The 27,142-nt window shown below is 41.8% G+C and overlaps 1 protein-coding gene across 10 annotated transcripts in view; it reads right to left on the reverse strand.

Moving 5' to 3' along the window:
• LOC131744262 (endoribonuclease LACTB2-like) overlaps positions 1 to 27,142 on the reverse strand; it is a 45,244-nt gene that overhangs the window by 7,294 nt on the left and 10,808 nt on the right. For 2 of the 10 annotated variants that reach the window (XM_067017576.1, XM_059043647.2), the window contains 5 exons: positions 15,219 to 15,397; positions 13,152 to 13,300; positions 9,539 to 9,620; positions 8,783 to 8,870; positions 4,292 to 7,504 (listed from right to left, as the gene is read on the reverse strand). In XM_067017576.1, coding sequence (XP_066873677.1) covers positions 8,827 to 8,870; positions 9,539 to 9,620; positions 13,152 to 13,300; positions 15,219 to 15,363 — 420 coding nt within the window. In that variant the 5' untranslated portion in view covers positions 15,364 to 15,397 and the 3' untranslated portion in view covers positions 4,292 to 7,504; positions 8,783 to 8,826. Of the gene's footprint in view, positions 1 to 361; positions 1,563 to 2,972; positions 3,234 to 3,442; positions 3,662 to 4,291; positions 7,505 to 8,782; positions 8,871 to 9,538; positions 9,621 to 10,848; positions 12,023 to 13,151; positions 13,301 to 15,218; positions 15,398 to 27,142 lie in introns of those variants that run through there. The other 8 variants (XR_010837514.1, XR_010837515.1, XR_010837520.1 and 5 more) reach the window with 7 other exon arrangements.

The raw sequence follows: 27,142 nt of genomic DNA on the forward strand, positions 1-27,142 counted from the left end.
AAGACTAGCTTCCAGGAAGTCAAGGCAAAATGTGAACATGTTGAATTAGCTAGATGTTTGTCCCATGCGGAGTGTGCGAAACATGGTTAATTATCTGTATCACATGGATCCTCCCTAACCTGGAGATTCTGGTGAGTGTGTCTGGCTTGGGGTCTGGGAAGCGGTGCATGTTTTCAAAGTTCCCCAGGTGATTCTAATAGTTAGTCAAATTTGACAAGCCCTAGTCTCATAAAGGAAATAGACCAGTTCACATAGGAGAGAAAAACATTTTTCCTAGCTCTGAAATCTGAGATTTCATTCCACGAACACTGAAGAACACTGAATTATAAAATACACACTGCCCTCAATAGCATTAAGAAAAAAAAACAGGTAGAGATTTTATATGTGTGGATCTCACACTGACCTTTGATAAAATAAAAACCAACAACATAATACTAAATTATAATTCTGTTCGTGTGAATAAAGAACTACCTGGGTCAATGGGAAAAATTATATTCCTTGGTCCTTTTCAGGAATTCTGATTCAGTAAATCTGGTTAGCGAGCGACCAGAAATTTGCTTATTGGTAATAAGTACCCCACTTGATAGTGATGGAAGTGGTTCAAGGCCATATGTTTGCACCAAGAGAGTGGATGGTTAACAATATTCCTTAGAGTTTCAGGTTTAGATATAAAATCTTGAGATACACCACTTGTGGTCAGCATGTTAACCATTTTTGAAAACTGAAGTGGGGGAAAGAAGCAGGATCGATCTACTTCCACAAAGTAGGCTGGGGACCCTTCTGTGGTATAAAACCAGAGAGCTGCTTTCAGTGAAAAATTTTCTTCAACCCTTGGGAAAATGTTAAAAGCATGGGCTGCATCATATGCCATTAGAATAGACGTTGGTCTCACTAAAAGGAAGAAATGGGTAATAGAATTGATAGTCTCTTATCACAGGTAATGATTTAGCATGCTCGACCTGCCATTTCCTTTCCTCCATTATCCTGTAACGCAATTTTTAATCACTGTTTCCGTTATTGCCTATGTAAAATTGAAGAGTCAGAGAGCATTTCATGCTTCTTTCTTTCCTAGCATCGTTCTTAGTTTTTGGAATCAATAATCGCCACATTTCCCCCCTCCGCCACCAGTATAGTTTTCTACTAACTGATTGTCGTTTCAGTTGCTCAACTAGAGTTGTCGTCTGACTACCAGCACTTTCTTTCCCCCAAAGCCTCAACCATCCCAGATAACGTTTCATTCCCCTGCCCGGGAGATCGCTCTCTGAAGCCTCCGCTTCCTCTTACTCCAATATGGAGCAGGCTTTGGAGACAGGCCCCTTTGTCTTAGAACTCACTTTTCTTTTTTTTTGTTTTTGGCCACGCTGTGCAGCTTGTGGGATCTTAGTTCCCCAACCAGGGATTGAACCTGGGCCCTTGGCAGTGAAAGTGTGAAGTCCTCACCACTGGACCACCAGGGAATTCCCTTAGAACTCACTCTTGACAATTTCCTGTATTGGATTCGCTGTTGCACCTGTGCGCCTTCCTTCTTCTTGTTTCTCTGGAGTGCATTATCCAGCAGTTCCCTAAAGAGAGGTGCATGGCAGATGCACTTTTTGAGTCCTTACCTGCACACATGACTGATAATTCGGTTGGTTATAAACTTCTAGGACACAAATAATTTTTCCCTCAGAGAGTTGAAGGCATTCTGTCCTAAAATCCCTTGTTACATTTAAAAAGCCAGTGCCATTTTGATTCATGCTCCCTCCTAAGTGATTCTAACCCTCAATCCTACCACCACACCCATAGCCTGGAAGCTTCTAAGGGCTTCTCTTTATTTCTGATGTTCTGAAATTTTGAAATGGTAGGACTTGGTATGGATTGTTTTATCTTTTTTTACACTGTTGAGCACTTAGTAGACCCTTTCAATGCAAAGACTCATGTCCTTCAGTTCTGGGAAATCTTCGTGTATTTCTTCTTTGATAATTTCTGCCTATTTTCAGTTCTTTTCTTTCTGGACCCCTATTACTTTGATTTTGTACCTCCTGGTTTCCTTTTAAAGTCTTCTGTCTTTTTTCTTCTATTTTCCATCTTTGTTGTTGTTTTCCAAGAACTTTCTCAACTTTGTTTTCCAACCGTTCTATTTATTTTGGTTATATATTTTTAGTTTCCAAGACTTTTCCACAGTTACTTTTCGTAGTAATCTTTCTTATTTTACAAATTGTAATACTTTCCCTTATCTCTCTAAAGATACCAATAATTTTAAAAAGCTTTCTCTACATTGACTTTTTTCTTTACTTTTCCTTGTTTTACTCCATCATTTCTGATGTTTGATTTCTGTTTATATTAAGAGATACTGATTGGAAACTGTATATGTGGGTGAGTGTATGGGAGGATTTGTCAAATTGTAGGGAGATATGGCCATGGTGGTGGAGAACCTACATATAACTGTATGTGCAGGTTTTTTCTTTTTCTTTTTTTCCCCCAACCTGGGAGGATTCGATGAGGGGTTTTATAACGATGGTTCAAAGTGAGGTCTCTGACGAGATTAGGGTCTTGTGAGCAGGGCTTGTGCAGGTAATTTTCTCTAGATCATTCGCTCTCTCGAGATGAAATTTCCAATCTTCTACCTGGCATTCATCTATTTGGAAGCTGCTGTTCTGGGGACAGGTGAGGAAAGGGGAATGGAGGTCTACTGTTCTGACTTTTGCTTAACTTTTTTCTGCCTTTCACCTTCAAGAATACACTTCAGTCTCTTTTTTGGGGTGGTGGTTGGCTGGCCGTGTAGTAGCACTGGGGTCTGTTGCACATAACAAGCTTTCACTATGGGGACTTACCTGGTGGTCCAGTGGTGTGAGTTCAATCCCTGGTCAGGGAACTAAGGTCCCACATGCTACGTGGTGAAGCCAAAAAAAAAAAAAAAAAAAAAAAAGCTTTCACCAATCCCACTTAAAAAAAAAAAAAAAAAATTTATTTATTTATTTATTTATTTATTTATTTATTTCTGGCTGCGTTGGGCTTTGTTGCTGCGCACGCGCTTCCTCGAGTTGCTGCGAGCGGGGGCTACTCTTCGTTGCGATGCTCAGGCTTCTCATTGCGGTGGCTTCTCTTGTTGCGAAGCACGGGCTCTAGGCGCTCGGGCTTCGGTAGTTGCAGCTCGCGGGCTCTAAAGCGCAGGCTCAGTAGTTGTGGCGCATGGGCTTAGTTGCTCTGAGGCGTGTGGGATCTTCCCGGACCAGGGCTCGAACCCGTGTCCCCTGCATTGGCAGGCGGATTTTTTTTTTTTTTTTTTTTTAATACAGCAGGTTCTTTTTAGTCATCCATTTTGTACACATCAGTGTATACATGTCAATTCCAATCTCCCAATTCATCCCACCCCCACCCCCAGCCCTGGGCAGGCAGAATCTTAACCACTGTGCCACCAGGGAAGTCCCCAGTCCCACTTTTAGAGCAGAGCAGTACCTACCTTTTGCAGTATATGGTGCCTCCAACTCCTCATCTTCTCAAGGGGTTGTTAGGGTGAACTGGCCCTCTTCCCTCCAGCAATTTTTGGCTATAGTTTCATCACTTCCCTGACTCCATCCGCCGTTTTTCAAAATTTGGTTGAAATCTCTGCAATCTCTTCTTCGACGGTCTTCTCGGGTTTATATCTTTTACTGTTATTTTTTATCTGTACCTCTGTAAACTTAATATATATTATTTGGGGGGGGCTCTTGGAAAGGAATGGCAATAAACGTGATCCATCTGCCATAAATCAGTACCACAAATTAATTTTCAAACAATAATGCTTAATATGCTTTTAAAAACTGCCTATAATGTTAATGGGTTTTAATATGGATTTGCGGGGGATTCAGAATTTTAGCATTTTTGAGCAGTCTTTCAGGATAAAATTGGTAAGCAGCAGCTACTTTTTTGAGAATTTAATGTTATATGATTCAATAATGGATAAAATAAGCATAAACAGCACATAAGATCAGAGTCTTCATTTAACACTGTTGACTGTCCCGTTTTGGATGCCTCTCTTGGTTGCTGTCACGCCTCTCTCCCAGTGATTATCCTATCCTTGATCAAGCTTTCGTAATCATCCTTGCCAATTCTCTTCCTTTGTACCCACCCCAAGGTTGTGTACATTTACCCATTGCTTTCATGGCAACCTCAGGGCCGTGACTTCCTAATCTCTCTCTAACCCAGACTGCCTTCTTAAGCTTCTCTGTAGATTGGGGTGCAGGTCAACTTACCATTTTCCCAGTGGGCATGTACCTCCCCTCTGTTCTGGGAGACTAGCCCAGTAGATTCTATGAGACAGACTCAGGCCTTTTCTTTTGATTAAGACATTTTATTATTTATATTTTGAATAAGCAATACATTCAAATAATTCAAAAGTCCAAAGATATAAAAGGGTAGATTGTGATGTTTCCGGTCCTATCCCTGGTTCCTCAGCTACCCATAAGTTCTCCTCTTGGGAGGTAACCAATGTAACTGTTTTTTAAAATGTTGGGGGTGTTTTTCCGTAGATATTGCCTGCATACACAAGTAAATACACTTATACAGGCCCCTCCTCCATTCTCCGCTTTAATTCCAAACGTTTCAAAAGGCCCAGCATCAGAGCGGCTGGAACTAAGATTTTCACAGTCATTATTTCAAACGTGGAACTTTTTCCCCCCAACAAAACCAAGTATCTTTATAAGACCCCTCCCCACCCCAGAATGGAAAAAAGGGAAAAGACTGATGAGTTTTCCAGATGCAACAATGCCTGGAAATTGGTAGCAAGATTTAAGCCGGTGCACTGCGTTGGTGAGCAAGGGAGACTGGCAAGGGAGAGGGCGCAGAAGTTCAGCATTGGCGGAGTTAAGAAACACCTGCACTGAAATCTTTTCTCATTTTCTCTAGGATTCCAGCCTCCCTGCTACTAGTCAACTTTACTTTTTCTTTAAAAAAATTTTTTTTGATTTTACATTGGAGTATAGTTGATTTATAATGTGTTAGTTTCGGGTGTACAGCAAAGTGATTCAGTCATACATATACCTATCCTTTTTCAGATTCTTTTCCCATATAGGTTATTAATTTTACTCTTTCTTGAAGTGACAACCTGGACATATGAAAATACTCGCAAATAACTTAAAAATACTCAGAAAGTCTCCCAGAAACACACAGAAAAGATTCAGGTTTCACAGAGTTGGCTGGGGCATCCAGTGAGCTACCGCAAAGAGCTCTGATTTATTTCTCATCTCTTCTACACACACTGGAAAGAAGGGAAAGCTATTTATGAAGGAATCAGTACTGGTCCCGAACACTTCTCTGAGCCTCCTCTCCATCTGAGAAGAGATCTCACCCACTGTGGCCACAGGGGCAGGCATGTGACCAAAGCTGGGCTAAATACAGAACCTCATGTTTCCCTGACCACAGGGACTGGTCCAAGGTGTGGGTAATGAGCCAGTACAAGTCATCGAGTCCTTCCCCTAGGATTTTCCAAACTGAAGCTGGAAGACCTAGCTTTCCCTGCTAGTTAGGAGCCCACAGCTGCCCGTAACCTTCACCATGTGAAGAAGCCAGTCTGCTGTGGAGGCTCTGACCACCCCCGCCAACCCCACAAAAAGATGTTTGGGGTTGTACTGATGGGATCCAAATCTTCATTCTTCTTCACAAACCTGGCTTCACCTTCAACCTTCTCAGGTTGGTTAGCTGTGCCAACCAACTTTCCCTTTTGCTCACACTAACTTGCAACAAAATAGAGGCTACCTATTTAGCCCCAGCTCTGTGTATCTAAGTGCTTACCAGGTATCTCTCTTTGGATGTTCCCTGGTGCTCCAGACTCACATCGACAGTACAATGCATCATCCCTCCCTGACCCACTCTATGTACCCCATTTCCTGTATTCCCTCATCCTGGTTATCAATTCAGCAACTACCCAGCTGCCCGAGCCAGAAGTCTATAGCTCTACTGGGCTTCTTCCTTTCCACCTGATCCCATCCCTCAAGACCTAATAGGTCCCTAAATTCTATTCCTCTTCTTAAATATTTCCCGTATCTCTTACTCTGTCTTCTACTACCTCTGAGACTCCTTTGGCTTCGTTTTTCCCTCCCCTACTGTGCTGAAAAGGCCATCTCAGAATACTTACCCCGTGTGCTGCCTCTGTCGAATGGGGTACCCTTCTGATAAAATTTCCTGGGACCCTTCTGGTCCCAGATGATTGGTCTAGAGCAGTTACCATAAGGGCTGGTCAGTAACATATAGGACAGGATGGCGGGAGAGCTCTCCAAAAGGGATACAGAAGATTAATCACACCAGTCAGGTCCTCTTGTATGAGGAGATCTGAACCTGAGACACCTAGAGAGCTACCCAGTGGTTGCAAAACAGAAGCTGAAGCATTACAGGGAGAGGGCAGAGGTGATGATAAGGAGAATGCAAAAACTCTTTTGAGTAAATAGAAAATGAGTAAGCAGAAGCTATGAGTAATCTACAACCTCTGGGTGTATTGAATGGGGGTAAAGTAATTGGCTGGAGCGATAGAAACAAAAAGGGGAGCAAAATTACCATCATGGTCTGGGACAAACTCGCTGTTGAGGAGACAACAAAATAATACTAGTCCTGTCACGGACCACCACCTGCTTTCCAATCGCTAAAGTGTGTATATCCATCCTGTGTGGCTGGATGACGGCACACTGGTTCCCAGGAGATGCTTCTTATCCTTACGACCTCAACCCACAAATACTATACAGTGTAGTTTAGTCACATAAATTAGTTCCCCAACCACGTGATGCTCTGCCACCTCTCTGTTTATGTGCATACACCATTTCTTCCAACTAGAACAATCTTCTCATCTCCCAAACAGATACCCCTAGCTTCATCACCTGGCTGCCACTGACTCATCTTTCAAGACTGGGCTTAGGCTCCGCCTCTAAGCAGCTTTCTGAAACCCAACCAGGCTACACACTCTTCCTTTACTCCAAACAAACTGACTGCTACTGCATATGGTAATTGTGTGTCTCCACAACCAGATGAGCTTCTTTTGAGAGCAGAGATGCTATTTTGTTCCCCTTTGGATCCCCAGCATGTGGCCCAGTACCCACACAAGGCAGATACTTAGTGGATGCCATTGCTTTTGATAAAGCTCAGTTGCCTAGACTCATTCAAGAACCAAGTTTAATAACCTTCCCTCATCACCCCTCTTTCAACAGATGCACTTGCAGCTTCAAGTGTGCCATGGTACCTTAGAAAGACAATGTCGCCTCAGCTTTGTGTATTCGATTCCCCCAGTTCTAACTGCCCTTCTCATCCCTGTATCCTAACGTGTTGTGGTTTTAATTTGCATTTCCCTCATGATTGGAGATGTTGAGCATCTTCTCATGTGCTTATTGGCCATTTGCATATCTTCTTGGGACAAATGTCTTCTCAAGTCCTTTGCCCATGTTTGAATTGGGTTGTCTGTTTTTTGTTGTTGAGTTCACAGTCATTTTGTAATATGGAATGGTTTCAGGAACACAACAGGTCTCCGGAGTTTAGAATGGTATGAAAATTCTAGGGGCCTCTGGAAAAGGGGCAGGAAGAGGTAAGGATGTTAACGCAAGTTTTTAAAGAATTTTTAACAAGTCTTTAGAAAAGAGAAAAGAAAGTATACTTTCAGGATTCTGAGCTCATTTTTGTATTGTCATTTGGCAACCTTATGGGTTAAATAAGCATTGGTGGGCTACCTTAGAACCTAACTACTATTTATTTTAAACAGGTATGCTTGTTGCTTATCTGTTTTTTAAAAAATTATTTATTTTTGGCTGCACCGGGTCTTCGTTGCTGTGCGCGGGTTTTCTCTAGTTGCAGCGAGCGGGGGCTGCTCTTCATCGTGGTGCGTGGCTTTCTCATTGCGGTGGCTTCTCTTGTTGCAGAGCACGGGCTCTAGGCATGCAGGCTTCAGTAGTTGTGGCATGCGGGCTCCGCAGTTGCGGCTCATGGGCTCTAAGAGTGCAGGCTCAGGAGTCATGGCGCACGGGCTTAGTTGCTCCGTGGCACGTAGGATCTTCCTGGACCAGAGCTCGAACTGACGTCCCCTGCACTGGCAGGTGGATTCTTAACCACTGTGCCACCACGGAAGTCCCCTAACCACGATTTAAAAACACTTCTTATAAAAAATTCTGTCTTATAATATTCTAATTTTAAAAACTTTGGTATATAATTCATATATGTGCTGATGACTATATATGAAAACCTAAATTTGGAAAGTAAGTTGGTTGTACTAATGGATAACAGAAATAATGATTTATTTACAATGACTTTAATTGGGAATTTAATATTTTTCTATTACCAGAAGTTGATTTATATAAATCATTTGTGGGATGCCACTAGGAGAAAATATACACGATACAGAGGTATAGAACTGATATATAATCATGATATAATTGATAGAAATATGAAAACAAGCCTGTAATCTACAGATGTAGACAAACGTTGCAGAAAAGGAAGGATTACACTGAAACCTGTGCTGTTGATTGAAGCAGCTAGAAAAAACAGTATTACTGACCACTGGTAATAGATAAATAACCTCTAAGAATAATATCCAGTTTAAATGACATTAACTTTTATAACTTTAAAAGAAACTTATTTTATGTATTGAAAATGGATAAACTGTTGGATTTTGAATTTTCGGTAAAATGTTATAAGACCTAGGTGAGACACATAGCTAATATTATAGGTGCAAAATGTAATTTACATACTTTAGAATAAGTATGATGTTATTTTAAAGTATATTTAGGATTATTTTCAACGTTCCACATGCTATATTCTCTGTAAATAATTAATAGTTAACAAAACATACCATTCTCTACAAACAGAACCACACAATCTTTCTTTAAGCTGAAACTAAAGGTGAGCTTTCCATTTCTCCTCAGGATCCATGTTGCTAACTATGCAAAGAAAATTACAGAGTAAAAATTTAACAAAAGATGAGCAAATCACTAGATTTTAAGTTATCTTGTAACTAGAAATGGCATTAATTCCTAAAATAATTGTGTTGCTCAATATAAAGTTGGGGTTTTTCTTGGGGGGGGTACATATAAAGATGTTGCTGAAGCTTCTACACAAAGTCCAACTTCGCACCTCTTGCTTTTTAAGGATCAAACTTCTAAGATTATTAACTTGACAAATTAACTTAACACTAGGGAACAATTACAGAATTACTGCTTTAGTATCTTTGAGTTTGCTACCTTTACCGCTGCTAGACCTCTGGCCGTTCCCAAATCTCCTATCGATACGTGTAAAATTCTTCGTGCTCGTGTGGTCTGGGAGAGGAGAAGCTCTCTTCCCGCTACATGCCCGTCACTGTCGTTCTGGTGGGTGAGGACTGGAACCCCCATGCGAGATGATTCTCATTCCTGTGGAAGCTTTTGTTCTAACTTGTGATCCCCTGGCCTTTTGCTACTGACCCTTCCTAGTGACTGTCTCTCCAACTGACGGTGACATTCAAGGGAGAACTCTGGTGGGTGATGTTTTTCCTCAAAGGAAACTAGTTCATTTGTTAACAAATATTTTAAGTGCTGGTAATAAAAGAACTAAAATTTGGAAGAATACTTACATATTTTCCCTTCCTTTTCTAGTTTTTTCAAATGAAGTAAGATGTTATGTTCGGCCATTTCATGTAAATGCTCAGGAGTATCCTCAAAGAAAAATGAGAGTGAAAGTAAAGCATTTCTTTTTTAAAAAAGAACAGAGTTAATCTTTTTGCAACTTTTAAAGAAAAAAGGCAAAATAATACGGTCTTAATTCAAATACAGTTTTGCAGAGTAATAATCAACACTGTTTCATCTTATATATGTCTTGCTTTGACTCCCTATATTATTAGAAGTATACTTATAGGCAAAACAGACTGTAAGCTCCATAAAGACAATACAGTAGCAGCATCTGTTCACTACTGAATACCCAGTGCTTAGCAAAATGGCACATAGTGGGAACTCACTATTTTACAAATGAATGAATAAATAAACATAAAAATTATTGTAGGTAGTTTTGATGATTCTACAGACAGTTGGCCCTATGGTCTGTTGATTAGCTTACATGGTAATGTCTTTGCACATTTTTATTAAAAGTATATATGTCTCCACCTTAAATCTTACAATTTTTCCTTTATTTTCGTCAAGCTAGTAATGTAATATTGACAACTATTATCTGAATGGTAAACAAAATAAATATTCCTTTTATTCTTTTTTCTAAGTATGTATTTTTAATTTTATTGGAGGATACTTGATATACGATATTAACGTTAAGAACGATATGGTGCTTCACAATTCTTAAAGGTTATACTCCATTTAGTTACTATAGGATACTGACTGGCCTTCTTCCCTGTGTTGTACAATATATTTATCTTGGTAGCTTATTTTATACATGACAGGTTATACTCCCCTACCCTTTTATTGCCCCTCCCCCTTCCCTCTCCCCACCGGTAACCACTAATTTGTTCTCTATAGCTATGAGTCTGTTTCTTTTTTTGTTATATTCACTAGTTTGTTGTAGTTTTTAGATTCCACATTACAAGTGGTAACATACAGTAGTTGTCTCCTTATATGATTTAAATAAGAATTTTCCTCAAGTCAAGCTTCTTGACTAAATTGACTATCTCCATTTCTCAGCTCCCCGAAAAAGTTTTGCAAAGATCATTGAATTATATTTTAATCAAAATTCAGAGAATTCGGGCTTCCCTGGTGGCGCAGTGGTTGAGAATCCGCCTGCCGATGCAGGGGACACGGGTTCGTGCCCCGGTCTGGGAAGATCCCACATGCCGCGGAGCGGCTGGGCCCGTGAGCCATGGCCGCTGAGCCTGCGCGTCCGGAGCCTGTGCTCCGCAAGGGAGAGGCCACAACAGTGAGGCCCGCGTACCACAAAAAAAAAAAAAAAAAAAAAAAAAAAAAATTCAGAGAATTCTTTTCCGTCCTCATTTTACCTGAAATCAACTGGCTAGTCTCTCCATTTGGAAGAACTCTTCTCTTTTCCCTTGGTTATTTTACCTCTTATGATTTCATCTTCATCCTGGATATTCTTCCCCGATTTCTCTTCAATACTGATTCTCATGATGAATTGTATCATTGACTCTCTTCTCTTTTTACTTGATCAACTTGTCACCGCAACATCATGTGTTAATGATTCCCAAGCAGAAAGCTCCGACCCCAAACTCCCTGAAGCTCCAGTACCATATATTATATCTACCAGTGTGATTTTCTAGGTCTAATTATGTGACTCCCTGCCTAAGATGGGTGGTCATTCCCAGCTTATTGGCTGAAGCCCACAGTTTTTTAGCATGGCAACCAAGGGCGTCCCCTGACCTGCCGTGCCTGCCTTTCTTGCCTCATTTCCTGGGACCCCCTCCCTGCCCATCTGCAATATACATTCTGGGCTCCAGTCAGATGCATTTTCTCTGTGGGTTTTCAAACACACATGATGCCTTTGTGACTCCCAGTGTGTGAACACATCTTCCCTTCTGTCTAGAATGACTTCTCTTCTCCTGTACTCTGGCCTGACTCCTTCTTCAAGATCCGATTCAATAATTAAATTTCCGAAGCTTTTCTGGACAAGCCTCACCACCCTGCATCTTCACCAGGCAGAAATGACTCCTCTTTCCTTTATGCCCTGACGTACTGTGTATGGGCCTTGCAGGAAGCGTGGTGTGATAGAAAAACACAAGATTTGAGTATCTGACTTCTGACATTTGAGTGTGTGACATCTGCTAGTTTTGTGCCCTTGGAAAACTTACTTAGCTCACACTTTCTGAGTCTATTTTTAATCTGTTACGTTGGAATAACAGTATCTTTATGCAGTGAAAATTCAAGGTACTTGAAATTAAGTACTTCAAATTACAATTGGAAATGTGAAGCGTCTAGTACAGTGTCTAACACATAATCATGTGCTCAAAACTGGGAGCTATTATGATACAGCCAGAATTGCAAGAATCTGTTTAACATGTCTGTCTTCGCGAAACCGTGAGTCCGTGGAGGGCGGGGATCTGTAGTCATCTGTGTGTCTCTGCACCTAGTCCAGTGTGTGGTACATGAGGGCGTTCAGTAAGCATCTGTGGAATGAATAAATGTCTCTGCAATACCTAATGCTGTTAGGTGTGTGTGACAGGTGCTTCACACGGGTGTGCAGTGAACACATCCCTGAACACGTCTCTGAATGCAGGACCAGCATTTCTGAGGCCTGCACAGTCACTGGATGACCCATCTGTGAGGGTTATCAGAGAGATCTGCTGTCTGTACTGGGGTTAGAAAAAACTTAGAGTCTAGAGTGGCTAAACTTTAGTATTATGAGGAAATGAACTCTTTTGCAGAATGTAAACATCTGCAATACCCCTTTGCTCCTGGCACTTTTTATTGTCAGCCCTTTTAATCATTCATTCCTCCCTTTTAAAACAAAGCCCACTGAGATACCTGGATTTTGAGAAATTAGACCCATGGGACATTATGGTCCTTTACTAACTGAAACTGGCCCAGGTTCCTTTTCAAGCTCATCTTTAGTTATACTCTCTCAGTTATGGTATTTTGTGGCCATACAGGTTATGGTAGTGGGAGTTTTAAAACCCAGATCATCTTATTCCATTCTTAACCCCGAAGCAGGTATCGAATAAACATTTGCGGAAAAACCGAATCATACTGATGGATTGCCACGCAGCGCTGGCATGTAGTGATGCACTCAGAGGCCACCGAGTGAGCGGCCCTCTCTCTCTATTCTAAGTGGCTCTACCCATGCCCTTCTTCATGGCCAGCCTTTCTCCCTTTAATCTGCTGTGAGCATTGCTACCGCTTCTCACTGCTGGTACCCCAGTAGCTGTCTCTAGCAGATCACCCCTTACTCGCTGCCGGTCAGGACACCAGACCATCAACATGGCTAGAATAATACACAAATCCTAACAAAGATTAACCGCCAGGCTGTTGGCCGTGATCTCCCCTACAGAGTGGAGTATAAAAGGCTTCATAATGGCTCACGATGGTTGTTTTTGTTCTGCGGGCCAGTGTTTGTCTAACTTCTGTGTTCCAGAAGGTTGAGATTGATGGGCTCAAATCCATACGAGTGACATGACTTACAAAACTAACAGACTCACGCTGCTCTGGGATCGGATGAGTTTACCACGTCTAGAGTCCACTGAATAGATTATTCTATGAAAATCGTGCCTTTGAACAAATAAGATAAATGAAAATTACCTTGTAGATAACTTTTACAAGATCCATTGCTGTGAATGACTTTTCAGAGTTCTCCTGAAACAATGTAAGAATTTGCTGTTCTCGGATATTTCTGTGAGAAATGTATTGTAGAATTTTAGCTTCGGCATTATGGATTACTGGGCCATGTCCTGCATCAGAATAATTACAAAAATGATTTCAACCAGATGAAAAATTTTAAGTACAACTGAAGTTAATTTACTCTCTTTAAAAATATTTCATATAGCATATTGAAAAATACATGACAAATAAGAATTATCTGGAAAACTATACAGGTAATAAGAGATTTAAAAATTACATATAATGCCCCAAAACATTAGATAATTATATCAAAATCTATATAAGATATTATTGTGTTCATTAAAAGTTAGAAAATAAAAATTTAACAGTAAGAATACAGCAATAAAAACAGTAACCACAACAGTATTAATAGGTAATATTTACAGTGTTCGTTATCTGTCAGACGTTGCTCTAAATGCTGAATATACCTTATTCTTACAAGAAGCCCATGAAGTAGGTATTGATACTTTTATTATCCTCTTTGTACAGCAGAAACTGAGGCATAGGGAGGGTAAATAATCTGCCTACAGTTACACAGCTAAGAAGGGGTGGAGCTGGGATTCTGATTCAGGAGCTTTTAACCACTCTGTGCTATTAACCACTATGCTTATCAAAGATTGAAAAGGGGAATGTAAAAGGTAGCTTCATGTAAGTCACCAAGACCTATTAAAAATTCACAAGAACCACAAGAGACCTTTAAGAATCTTATGTATAGGCTAGCAATTCAGAAATGTTGATAACCCAGGTAAAGTTATATTGGAATTTACTTGCTCTTTAAGACAGTGAAAATGAACATATCACACAAATCTGCAAGAGGGTTGAGAACAAAATACCAGAAGCAGACAAACCTGTTAGGTAAAGAGCATGGGCTTTAGGATACCAACTATCATTTACTAGCTGTGTGGCTGGGACAGTCTATGAATCTCCCGAGTTTATTTCTTCAGCTACCTGCTTCTCTGGGTTTTGGTGAGGACAGCTCTGTGAAGGTCCCTGCACAGTACCTGGCGGGTAGGGTAGCAGGCTTTAATATATGGTGGCTACGGCTATAGACCGTCATTGACATATGAGCTCCTGCTGTGCCAATAAGCCAGTTCACTGGATTCACTAAAGCCAACACTCCAAGAACCTGCACCGGGCAGCCTCTCATTAGCTTTATTCCAATGTGGGTGCATCAAATGTCTACTGTCTTCTCTTTCAAAAGAGCTGTCATCCTCCACTCCTTTTATGTCACAAAATTAATCCAAATGCCCAGCCTCACTGTATGTTTCCTATCCCCTCAGCAGTGGGAACTCATGAGAGAATATGAAGGTACTGAAGACACTGTATTTACAGATCTTTCCATGGCTCTTTGGTTAGGAACAAGTTGGAAGGACTTAAAAAATTAAGTAATCGAGTCTCTTTTTCCTTCTGGGGGCCTCTTGTTGGGTACTGTATCTTTCTTAGCTTTCAGGATGGAGGAGAGATTCGTATTGTAAAGCAGGGCAGTGACAGCTATAGTGATATATTAACAACAGGTTTCTTTTTCTGGAGAATGGAAATAAATACACAATTTTACAGTTGACATAGAAGCTACTGATATTTCCATCAATGAGTTAAAAAACTAAAGCTCAGACATCAAATGTTACCCAAGGTTGGTTACATGGCTAAAATGTAGTCCACAACAGAAATCAAGTTAACAAAACGGAAGATAGCTTACGGAATGAAAACATTTTTCTTGTTCCAGTAGGTTTATTGCATTTAACAGTTCTATTAATAGCTGTGCAGATGTTAAAAAATAACCCTCATATCTTTTAAGTAAGTTATTAATACAACTCTTGGTCTTCTTTTTCATTGTATTGCTAGACAAGACTTAGGGGTGTAATTTAGAAAGAAGCAATTTATATGCATCTCTTCAAGGCTGAAACCACAAAGAACACACACAGACAAACCAAAATGAATCTTCCTCATCATTTGACACAAATGGTTTGCTAGATTAATAATATTACCCACCTGGATATATAACTTGAGCTTTGATTTTTAATAACTCTTTTAGGGAGCTCATATAATCATAGAGGTCTTCAAATATGGTTGTGCCTTCCCCTAGGATGCAATCTCCAGAAAAGAGAGCATTTTCCTCTTCTAAAAGTAGGGCCATATGATCATCAGTGTGGCCAGGTGTGTATATAACTCTGGTTGAAAGAGGAAAGAAGAAACAGTAACAATTATGAACTCTTAGGCTTAGAAGAAATTTTGAGAAGTCAATTATTTTCTGTCTTTCTCTCTGGACAAGACACGAATAAATGATGTCACTACGTTTTAAAAATAGCTCCTTTTTCTCTTTTGGCCCACTGCAAATTATCATCAGAAAATTCTCCCCTTTAGCTAAATCAAAATTCTCACTCTGAAGTGCAAATTTAATACTTTTGCCACGTCTTCTTTCTTATTTTGTAAGTAACAAGTACTGATTACAACAAATTTGGAAAACAGAAAAGGAAAGCAGTTGAAGGAGATAAAAATCACCAATCATTCCACTATTCAGATAGTGCTCTTATTATTTAAGAACACATTTTATTCAAATCTATATATGTATGTATGTATGTATGTATGTGTATATACATACACACACACTTTATGGTAAGACCATGAGAAGAAAGTGCTTTCATATGTTGCTGGTGGGAGTGAAAAAATGGTAGAGCCCATATGGAGGGGAATCTGGCATTTTCTAGCAAAATTACACATGCATTAATCCTTTGACCTATCAATCCCACTGCTAAAATTTACCCTGAAAAATACACCTTTACAAATACAAAAAAATACATACAACTTATTCATTACATTATTTGTAATGACAAAATATTAGGAACAACACAGATGTCCACCCATAGGGCACTATGGATAAAGTATGGTACATCCACACAATGGAATACTATGCAGCCATCAAAGAGAATGAAAAGATCTCTATGAACTGAGATGAAGTAATTTGCGGGATATACTGTCAAGTGATAAAAAGCAAAACACAAAAGAGTGTTCGTAGTATGCTCTTTTGTATCAGAAAGATGGGGGAATAAAAACATGTATGTATATTAATTCCTTATATTTGGAAAAAGAGTCAGGGAGGATAAATAAAAACGTATGAATATAGCTGCCTATGCGGGGTAGGCAGGGGGGGTGTAGGGAATAGAGATGCAAGCAAGACTTCTCTGATTAGAACTTTTAAAAAGTTTTAACTTTTTTTTTTTGATTTGTATGTGTGTGTATTTTATTATATATTAGTCTCTTAAATCAAATAGAAAACAAAAAGTGGAGCTACAAACCAAAGTTACGATAGTACTAGCTTTTCTCATCACCCGTCTATCTAATTTTACCAGAGGTCTTTATTTCTTCATAAGGCTTTGAGTTACTGTCCAGGGTCCTTGACTCCAACCTGAAGAACTCCCTGTGGCAGGCAGGTCTGGTGGTTAAGAACTCTCTCAACTCTTGATTAACTGAGAATGTCTTGGTTTCTCCCTCATTTTCAAAGGAAAGTTTTGCTAGATATAGGATTCTTGGTTGACGGTTTCTTTCCTTCAACACTTCAAGTACATTGAGCCATGCCATCTGGCCTCCGAGGCGCCTGATGAGAAATCTGCTCACGACCTTCCTGGCAAATCTTCTCTCAGCTTCATAGACTTTCATAACGTACCTTATCGTGTCTTACGCAACAGAACATTTTGTATGGTATCGTGAAGTCAGTTAAGTTGAAACATTATTTTGAGACCAGAATTTAAGGAAAAGGAATTGAATATTTCAAGTGTAGACATTATGAGGTCTTTGAAATTATTACACATTTTCAAACTAGAAATAAAAAGGCCACTGAAGTATCCTACAGATTTTAAATTATAACAAAGTGAATACCAATAGCGAATAACACAAGTAAAGAAAAATTTCTTTGGGATCCTTTTTCCTAAGCGTAAAGGGGCCTTGAACTCAAAAAGTGAGAAAACCACTGTGGCTTACCCGGAGCTGCGATGGGTCCATTTCTAGCTCTGACCTCACAGTGCACCACTGTGATGAACTTCACAGAAGCCCTATAATAGAGCCCAGCCGGGCCCAGGTTTTTGGTAGTTGGAGCCCAGGAAGCTGCTTTTGGTGACCTGACGGCCGTGGACCCACAGTTAGCTTGTGTTTTCCTTGTTCCTGCCATTTTGTTGATTTTTTTTCCCCTCTTTTCTCTACTCTTAGCACTGTTAGTACCGTTAGCATCGTTAGTTAGGAGAGTTAGCTTTGGTGGTTAGGTCAGGAGGATGCAGGGCTTCACAGCCAACTGTGCTGCCAAGGAGGCCCATATTGGTGATTATGAGATCCTCCACACCATCGGCGAAGGCACCTACGCTAAAGTGAAGCTGGCCCGGCACATTCTGACCGGGACACAGGTGGCTGTCAAGATCATTAAGAAAAGGCGTCAGAGCCTCCCAAATTTCCAGGATCTACTTTTGCGGGAAGTGCACAGTATGAAGGCTCTGAATCACCCAAATATCGTAAAACTGGTGGGGGTGACCGACACAGAGGAGACGATGTTTTTAATAATGGAACACCTCAGTGGTGGGGACATGTACAGCTACTTAAACACACATGGCCGTATGACAGAGGCAGAGGCCCGAGGCCCGTTCCAGCAGCTGGTCTCCGCTCTGCAACACTGCCACCAGAGGGGCATCGTGCACCGGGACCTGAAGCCACCGAACCTCCTCTTTGATGCCAACATGAACATCAAGCTTACAGACTTTGGCTTCAGCAACAAGTGTGAGGCCAGTGGGACACTGGAGACGCTCTGTGGCACACTCCCGTATGCTGCCCCGGAAGTCTTGCAGGGGCAGAGCTACAGCGGCCGTGCGGTGGATGTGTGGAGCCTGGGAATAGTGCTCTACTTCATGGTAACTGGGTCCCGGCCCTTTATGGGAAAAGACTTTCAGGAGCTGCGGGAGCAAATCTTGAAAGGGCGATACTCCATCCCAACCTACCTCTCTTCAGAGATACAGAGTCTCTTACAAAAAATGATCGTCCTCAACCCCAGTGACAGAGGCACCTTGCCTGACCTCATGAGGCACCCGTGGGTGAATATGGGCCAGAAGAAGCCACTCCAGCCACCCCATGAAGAGGACCCGGAGGTGACAGGGATGAGGACTCTGGACTTGACGTGGGACAAGATCCAGGACCCGGGAGAAGGCAGTGTGAGCTCCAAGAAACCAATGGTGGGGTCCTCCATCATAGCTGCAAGGTGCTTCTCTTCCGGGGACCTCAGTGGCAATGAACTTGAGCCTTTTCCAAGCCCTGAGTTGTCCACCCTGGAAACCGGGCGGCTCCACCAGGGAGAAAATGTGCAGCTTCAGGAAGACCAGCAGGCAGGGCAGAAGACCAGTGAGGCTGCCTGTCCCCCAGCCAGCCTGGAGTCGAGGACTGCCACCCTCAGCCCAGCCCACCGGTGTGGCCCTGGGGCGTCCCCCTCCACCAGCAGCAGGACTGGAGCCCCAGAGGGAACCAGCTGCCCCCTGGGTGTGTCCAACACTGGAAGGTCCTCCCACGCTGCACAGCCTGAGAGTACGTCCTCATCCGTTCGCTCTGGCCACAGCCCCAAAAAGCAAGGGGTGGCTAGGAGAATCTGGAACTCTATACTCCAACATCTTTGTTGCAAGCTGCCCAGGATGAGGCGTCACAATAAAGTGAGCCCATCTGAACCCCGCGAGTGACCGAGGCAGGAAGGTCAGGCCGTCGCGCTCCCTGGGACCCAGTCCAGTGGAAGATGAGTGTGTTCTCTGCACGGCCTTCAAAAGCATCGTATCCAAGACTCTGGCCAGCTCAGAGGATGGTCTGGAGCAGCCCGGGCGACTGAAAGAGAGGCCACCGTGGCTGCAGGTCCGCCCCTCAACCCCCACCTGGGTGAAACTTCAGAGACTGGACTGTCATTCCTGGGGCACGTCTCCCCTCCCCCACTCTTCTGTCTTCCGTGTTGGTGGGGGAGGGGGATAGTTCTTGTTCCAAGAGCTCCTTGGTTCTTCCAGTTCCAGTTAATAAACTCGATGCTCCACAAAGATGTCTCACACTCTGCTTTGCATCGTCCCTGCACAGAACTGGGGCTGGTTCCCTGGTTCAATAAGCCCTTGAACACACGGGTGACTGGAGCAGGGTCTTCTTCCCCGAGGCCTCTCTCTGGGGGCACATGCTCTCGGAGGCATCACCTGCACAGTCCCATTGGCTCTCGTGCGCTTACAGGTCACTTGCCGACCGTGGAATCCTTCACTGCAGGACACAGCACTCTGACCATGTGCCCGTCAACCACCTGGTCTTTTGTCGCAGAAACTCCTGTATTTCGGGGCTCCCCAATCCGCTCCTTGCCACTTCAGAACAGTTTCCCAGCATTATCTGCGATGCTATGTCCCAAGCTTGAAGTCCTCAGAATGTCCAAAGCCTCACCCGTCTATGGCACTTGTAAACACCACACTTCCCTGCTCTGGAGAGAAGTAAAGGTGAGAACCATCCGGGTCCTCCAAGCCCGTGCTCCAGTCAGACACTTGCTCTCCTTGCTCACAATTTGGATTCACTTGGGATTCAGTCTCTCTCTCTGCTCTTTCTTCTAGCACTTGAGAAGTAAAAAGAGTTCCTGTGAGTGCATCAATCTGTTCTAAAACATTCTTGAGGTGAGAACAGGCCTCTGTGGGGTGAATTTCAGTTCCACTCTCAAGAGATCTATCGTATTAATCACTAAAACTGGACCAATGTCTTCGAGCCAGGCTTGTCGCAGAACTGCCTGTGTCTTTTGCATAATGCAGTGAAATGGCACTGGATTTCATACTGATCCCTCGGACCTGTTCATCCTCTCTGCTGTCCATGTATGTACCTTAACTTCCCTGCCAGGCGACTGCAGATGATGCCATTGCTAGATATAAGATAGTCGGCCAGAGAGGTTTTTCCATGGTCAACATGAGCCAAAACACAGATATTCCTGACGTTAGCCGTGTTTTTCCGGAGTCGAATCCTCTTATCCAAACCATTGAGCCCCACGGTCACTTATTTCCGGTGACACCGCGGTACTTGCGGAGTTTACTCATCCTTCCGGATCGGCCGTTCGCGATGCATCACAAAGCTCGCGGGGGCTGGGTGCACAGTGACACCTGGAACTCTGCCCCGTCCTCTGTACTCGGGCATTATTTCTCCAGGTCAGTGATTACATACTGGAAGGGTCTTATGCAGGAGGGAGAGAAGATGCCGACATCTCTCTCTTCTGCTCGATCTTTTCCCAAGCCTCTCCTATCACTCCCACTTGCTTTCACTGCAGGTGAAACACCCAGCTTCCCGACTAAATTTGGGGGTCACGTGCAGGTGCAGTGAATGTCTTCCATTCCTTTCCACATGGCTGCTGCCGACCAGCCAGCCCGGCTCGGACCCCAGCGTGCGGCCACACCACGCGCGTCGCAGGCGCCCAGACCTCCGCGTCCACCATACGCCCGCCCGCGCGCCGGGGGCGGGGCTGAGGACGCACGACCTTTGACCCGCCCCCAGAAGTTTTAACTTTTAAGCTATGTAAATTTTTAATATGCTAAACATGAAATTAAATAAAAAGAAAAATAAAACCTTAACACTGAATACCAAGTGTATATCTTACTGTATACTAGATAACATAGCCACAGTAATTAATTCAAATAAGTTTCCAATCCAACACTAAAATAATAAATAAATACAACACTAAGACATCCCTAATAGAATAGATCTTAAGATTTAAAAAGCTGCAAAGGTATCTTGAACTTTACTTAATAGGCTTATTGTTGGCAGTGTCATTGATTACTGTGTTTCTGAAATGAAACTGTTCACTGTATGACAGGTCCAGGCAAGTAAATAAATTGATGTGGAGAACCCAGGTTCTCACCGCGGGATAAGGGAAAAGTATATATGAAATGATGGCATTAAGGTTTGGGGTTTTTTTTTTTTTTAACATCTTTATTGGAGTATAATTGCTTTATTTACAATGGTTGTGTCAGTTTCTGCTTTATAACAGCGTGAATCAGTTATACATATACATATGTCCCCATATCTCTTCCCTCTTGCGTCTCCCTCCCTTGGGTTGCTTTTTATTGGCATTGAGGAATCATGACTTCATCATTTCATTGTTTTTCTAGCTCTGTCTATAATGAGGCCCAGAAGCAATGATACTCCAGTAGTAATGAGCACACCTCACACTCAGTTCTTTGTTTCTAAATACCATTTCCCACTCTTAAGAAACCAGGGCTTCCTACAGACATAGCTGGCTCCAGGTCTTAGGCAGGGAAAGTAAAATGTGACATTGAGGCACTCTGTGTCAGATAGTAAGGAAGTGCTCAAAGATTAAGGGAGCTACATCTCAAGGACAAAGCAGCACTGAATTTAAAAAATACGTATAAGTTCGGAGTAATAACTCAAGAAAGGAGGGGAGAATCTCTTCTTTAAGAGGAATGGCAGCAAATAAAGAAAAAAAAAAGTAAGTGGAAGAAATAATAGAATAAAAGTCACAGTTTTGCCACCTTCAGTGTATTAACTGATTAAGGCAAGTATCATCAATAGATGCTAAAACCACTGGATGAAAGATTGTTGGGAAGCAGGACATTCACAAAATCTCAAATAATCAGATTACGAATTTTAAGGGGAAAGTAACCTTGACCATGAAGAGAGCTGGGGTCATCATGCCAACCAAGCGACCAAACTTCATACCATCCCCACTGCCCGCAACCACCCTTCTGTCTCTCTGCGTTTGGTTTTTACACATTCCACGTATGAGATCATACAGTATTTGTCTTTCTCGGTCTGACGTATTTCACTTAGCGTAAGGCCCTTGTCAAGATCTGCCCATGTTGTTGCAAATGGCAGGATTTCCTTCTTTTTTATGGCTCAATAATATTCATATATATTACACACACACACACACACACACACATATATATATATATATACACACACACACACAGCACAACTTTTTAAAAAAAATATTTATTTAGGCTGTGCGGGGTCTTAGTTGCAGCACACGGAATCTTCGTTGTGCATGCGGACTCCTTAGTTGCGGCATGCATGCGGGATCTCGTTCCCTGACGAGGGATCAAACCTGGGCCCCCTACACTGGGAGCACAGAGTCTTACCCACTGGACCACCATTCATCTGTCAATAGACACTGAGGTTGTTTCCATGTCTTGGCTGTTATGAATAGTACTGTGATGAACACGGGGTACAGATATCCCCTCAACAGAATGATTTCGTTTCCTTTGGATATGTACCCAGAAGTGGAGTTGCTGGATCATATGCTTTTAAGGATATATATTTTTGGATTCTTTGCATATTTATATCTTAAAACTGTCATGTTGCTTTAATACCCGATTTTTGAATTTTTTGCTCACTATATTGTATTTTCCTACATCATTAAATATTTTTCTAAAACATGATTTTTAATGCTTGCAGAGTATTTCACTATATGCGTGAATCACAATTCATTTAGTTTCCTATTGTGGGCAGTTTTCCTCCACCAGTAACACTGAACGAGCATCCTTAAAAATGGTGCTTTTGTTATTTTTTGATTTGGTCTCAGAGTTTTTTTTTTAAACAGAGTAGTCTTCCTGTTTACATTGCCCTTCTCTCCTCCTTCCTCCATAATGCATATGTCTTACTCACTTCGGTCATTAACATGCAAGATTTCTGGTTTTTCGACTTCCTTGCTGTCACTTTAGGTTCTATGGACTGCATTTTCTTTCGTCTTCTTTTTCCCTAGTGATTTGTAAGCTACATACACTTAAGTAGATGTAAGAAGACTGGGCAAATGAACTTCTCTTAATGTCAGTTTTTCACTGAAATGTGAATAGCAGGTGTCTGAAAGGACTGCTGGGAGATTCAAGACAAGCATTTGAGTGCTGAGCATAGTATGTGGCACAAAGTTACCTGCTTAGTAAATGGTAAATATTTTATTTTAGTAGTGGTTATCTAAAAGTTTAAAAGAAACATTATTTTTTCTTTCTTGTTAAAAATTTTAAGAACAAAGCAGGGGCTTCCCTGGGGGCACACTGGTGAAGAATCTGCCTGCCAATGCAGGGGACATGGGTTTGAGCCCTGGTCCGGGAAGATCCCACATGCTGCGGAGCAACTAAGCCTCTGCACCACAACTATGGAGCGTGTACTCTAGAGCCCGCCACAACTACTGAAGCCTGTGCGCCTAGAGCCCGTGCTCCGCAACAAGAGGAGCCACGGCAATGAGAAGCCCGCACACTGCAGCAAAGAGTAGCCACCGCTCGCTGCAACTAGAGAAAGCCCGCTCACAGCAATGAAGACCCAATGCAGACAAAAATACATAAATGAAATAAATTTATATATAAAAAAAGAACAAAGTGGTTTTCATTGACTTCACCCTATATAAGATAAAAAATTTAACATACTTTTATTTCCTTTGTCCTCTCCTCCAACTTTGTTTTTGTTGATAAATAAAACTATGATAATAAATACTTTTAAAGCATGACAAATATTTTTATTTCAATAATTCCTATATATATTTACATGAAGTTTTGTTTTATGTTTTTTTTTTTTCTTTGCCCGCGTTGTGCAGCGGGTGGGATCTTAGTCCCCCAAGCAGGGATTGAACCTGTGCCCCTGCAGTGGAAGCCCAGTCTTAACTACTGGACTGCCAGGGAATTTCCTACATGAAGGCTTATGACTATACCAATAATAAGCCATATAAAGAACTAAGTCTAGGGGGCTTCCCTGGTGGCGCAGTGGTTAAGAATCCGCCTGCCAATGCAGGGGACACAGGTTCAAGCCCTGGTCCGGGAAGATCCCACATGCCGTGGAGCAACTAAGCCCGTGTGGCACAACTACTGAGCCTGTGCCCTAGAGCCTGTAAGCCACAACTACTGAAGCCCTCGTGCCTAGAGCCCGTGTTCTGAAACAAGAGAAGCCACTGCAATGAGAAGTCGACGCACTGCAACAAAGAGTAGCCCCCGCTTGCCACCACTAGAGAAAGCTGGCGTGCAGCAAAGAGGACCCAACACAGCCAAAGAAACAACAAACAAATAAAAAAACAAAACTAACTAAGTAATTTGTTCTGCAGAGCTCTTGATTTCTCAGCCACATACGGACAACCCTCTGTACTGGTCATTGTTTTCTGTTATTACTCCTATACTTTGAATTTTACTTCTATTATTGCAGGTTTCACATTGTTTTCTTGTTTGTTTACCATTCTACCTAAGGCTATGAACTCCTAAAAGACAGGACTCCTGTCATATTCTCATCTTTATATTCCCAGTGCATAGTACTTAGTCGTAGCTAATATTAATATATTGCTTTCCACGTGCCAGGCACTGACTTCAGGGATTTACAGGCATTACACACTTAATCCTTCTCCTAGTATGGGGTGGGTAGCATTAATCTCTCCATTTCACATTCTTTTTACATTCTACATAATCAAATCACAGGAGATAGCAATAAATGTCTGATGGAATAAGGTTTAAATTCTATTTTATTTAGCTTGAGAGGTTAATTATCCTTTTTTTTTTTTTGCCTATTCTAAATAGTATTGGATTTTTATGTGCTTGGAATACTTTAAATAAATTTTCTCAATGACGGATTTTTTGGGGGGAAGACAGGGCAAATGTAATTGCATGTTTGGATTTACTATTTAGGAACTGAAAGTGTGTTTCTGGTTAAAGACTGGGTTGAACACCTGCATCTCTTCTTTTCCTCCTAAAACATCAATAAAATTACCATAAAGGGATATTTGAAAAATGGCATAAATCCACAGGGGTGAGGAGAATGGACCATATCAACAAAATTTTAGAAGCTGGAGAGAAGACAGATGAGTGAGAAGTGACTTATCAGACATGAAAATACTGAAGTCTACACTGGCAGTGGTGAAAGCTGAGACCCAAGCAGACTTCCACTGCAGAATTCTCCAGTCTCAGGACGTGGGGCACCAGGAATGCAGAAGCAGAGGGTGAAGCGGGGAGCAGAGGCCAAAACAAGGATTGGCTGAGAGTGTATGTAACAAACATTCAGATCTTCAGATTCTCTTCCCGTTTTGAGTAGCTTGACAAGCACCCCAACCCCACTAAGGCAAAAAACTGGAGATTTAATCTTTGTAGAGGGTAACACACAGGCACAGATAGAGGTAGTGACATCATCCTGAAAACAGGAAGACTGTGTGACTATACGCAGATCCCCAAGCCTTCTTCCCACACTCAGCTCCTGTAATGCTGGCAGCCAGGCCTTTATCCAACATGAAGATTAGAAGTCTTTTCTGGGAATTTTACCAGCTCAGGAAGAAAGACTCTAAGGATTCCAATATTGGAGGTTCCCCAACGAAACAATTCATCTAGAGGACCCTGCGGTGAGGCTCACGACCTACAGAAGCCCTCCTCACATTTTCAGAGCTCCAAAATAGCTCTGAGGTCTCCCTTAGAGGACATCAGTAAATACCATATCACTGTGCATCTGAAGAAAGCCTTTCACACTGAGGAGAGAAAATAAAAACAAACTAGTTTGTAGGCCACAAATTATGAGGAAGAAAATTTCCAAAAAACCCCACAAACCTCCCCTCGATAGCCCCAAGAAAAACAGCTCCACAAAAAACTGTAATGTCTTCAGAGAGATAAGAGTTGCAATTATGAAACAAGAAAGGATAGTATGAAAGGAGCATTTAGGGGCAAAAAGAGCTCCTGAAAGTTAAAAACATGAGAAGAGGAATGAGAAAATAGGATTAGGAGATAAAGCTGATAAAAACCTCCCAGAAAGTACAGCAAACAGGCAAAAAGGTAGAAAATAGGAGAAAAAAAAGTTAAAGGACAAGTCTAAGAGTTCTAACAAAATAATAGGGGTTTGAGTAAATGAAATAGAACAAAACAGGTGAGAGAAGGTATCAACGAGCAACTGCATTTTTGTGCCCAACAAAGCCATACCATCAAAGGTTAATTCTGTGTGCCTCTCTTCCTCAAGACCTTGATAAGCCTACCTAATGATCCAAATGTATTTTCAAGTTTGGTTTTTATTTTTAAAAATTAAAAACTTGTTTTTGGCTGTGCCATGCGGCATGTGGGATCCTAGTCCCCGACCAGGGATTGAACCTGTGTCCCCTGCACTGGCAGTGAGGAGTGTTAACTGCTGGACTGCCAAGGAAGTCCCTCAAATTGGGTTTTTAGATTCTGGAAGTCATAAAAAGTACACAAATAAGCTTAAATTATATGCATTAAGCTTAACTCACAGGACCATATTACTAGTAAGCAACAATAAAGCTTCACTAAAAAGATGTGTAATTATCATTAGCAACTAAAGACTCAGTATTTTCACAGGCTAACTCTAACAAACATTTACAAGTCAGATAATTTCACTACAATCCACCCCAGAGCATAGAAAAAGAAGGAAAATTTATGACTCCCAAACCTGATAAAGGCTGCACAAAAAAACTACCACCCAATCTCACTAATGAATATTGTTATGAAAATATTAACTAAAATATTAACAAATAAAATTCAAAAGCAAATGTAAAACTAATAACATCATGACCAAATAAAGTTTATTCAAAAAATGCAAGGATGTTTCAATATTATAAGATCCCTGAAAATAATAATAAAGCTATGGAGAAAGCTGGTAAGATCATTTCCCTAGACACTGCAAAGACATTTGACAAAATTCAACTCTTCAATAACAGTATGTCAGAAAACTGAGGGCTTTGCTGGTGGTGCGGTAGTTAAGAATCCGCCTTCCAATGCAGGGGACATGGGTTTGAGCCCTGGTCCGGGAAGATCCCACATGCTGCGGAGCAACTAAGCCCTTGTGCCACAACTACTGAGCCCACGTGCCACAACTACTGAAGCCTGCGCGCCTAGAGCCTGTGCTCCACAGCAAGAGAAGCCACCGCGATGAGGAGCCCACACACCACAACGAAGAGTAGCCCCCACTCACCA

The sequence above is a fragment of the Kogia breviceps genome, chromosome 17, assembly GCF_026419965.1.
Source record: "Kogia breviceps isolate mKogBre1 chromosome 17, mKogBre1 haplotype 1, whole genome shotgun sequence".
Lineage (NCBI taxonomy): Eukaryota > Metazoa > Chordata > Mammalia > Artiodactyla > Physeteridae > Kogia > Kogia breviceps.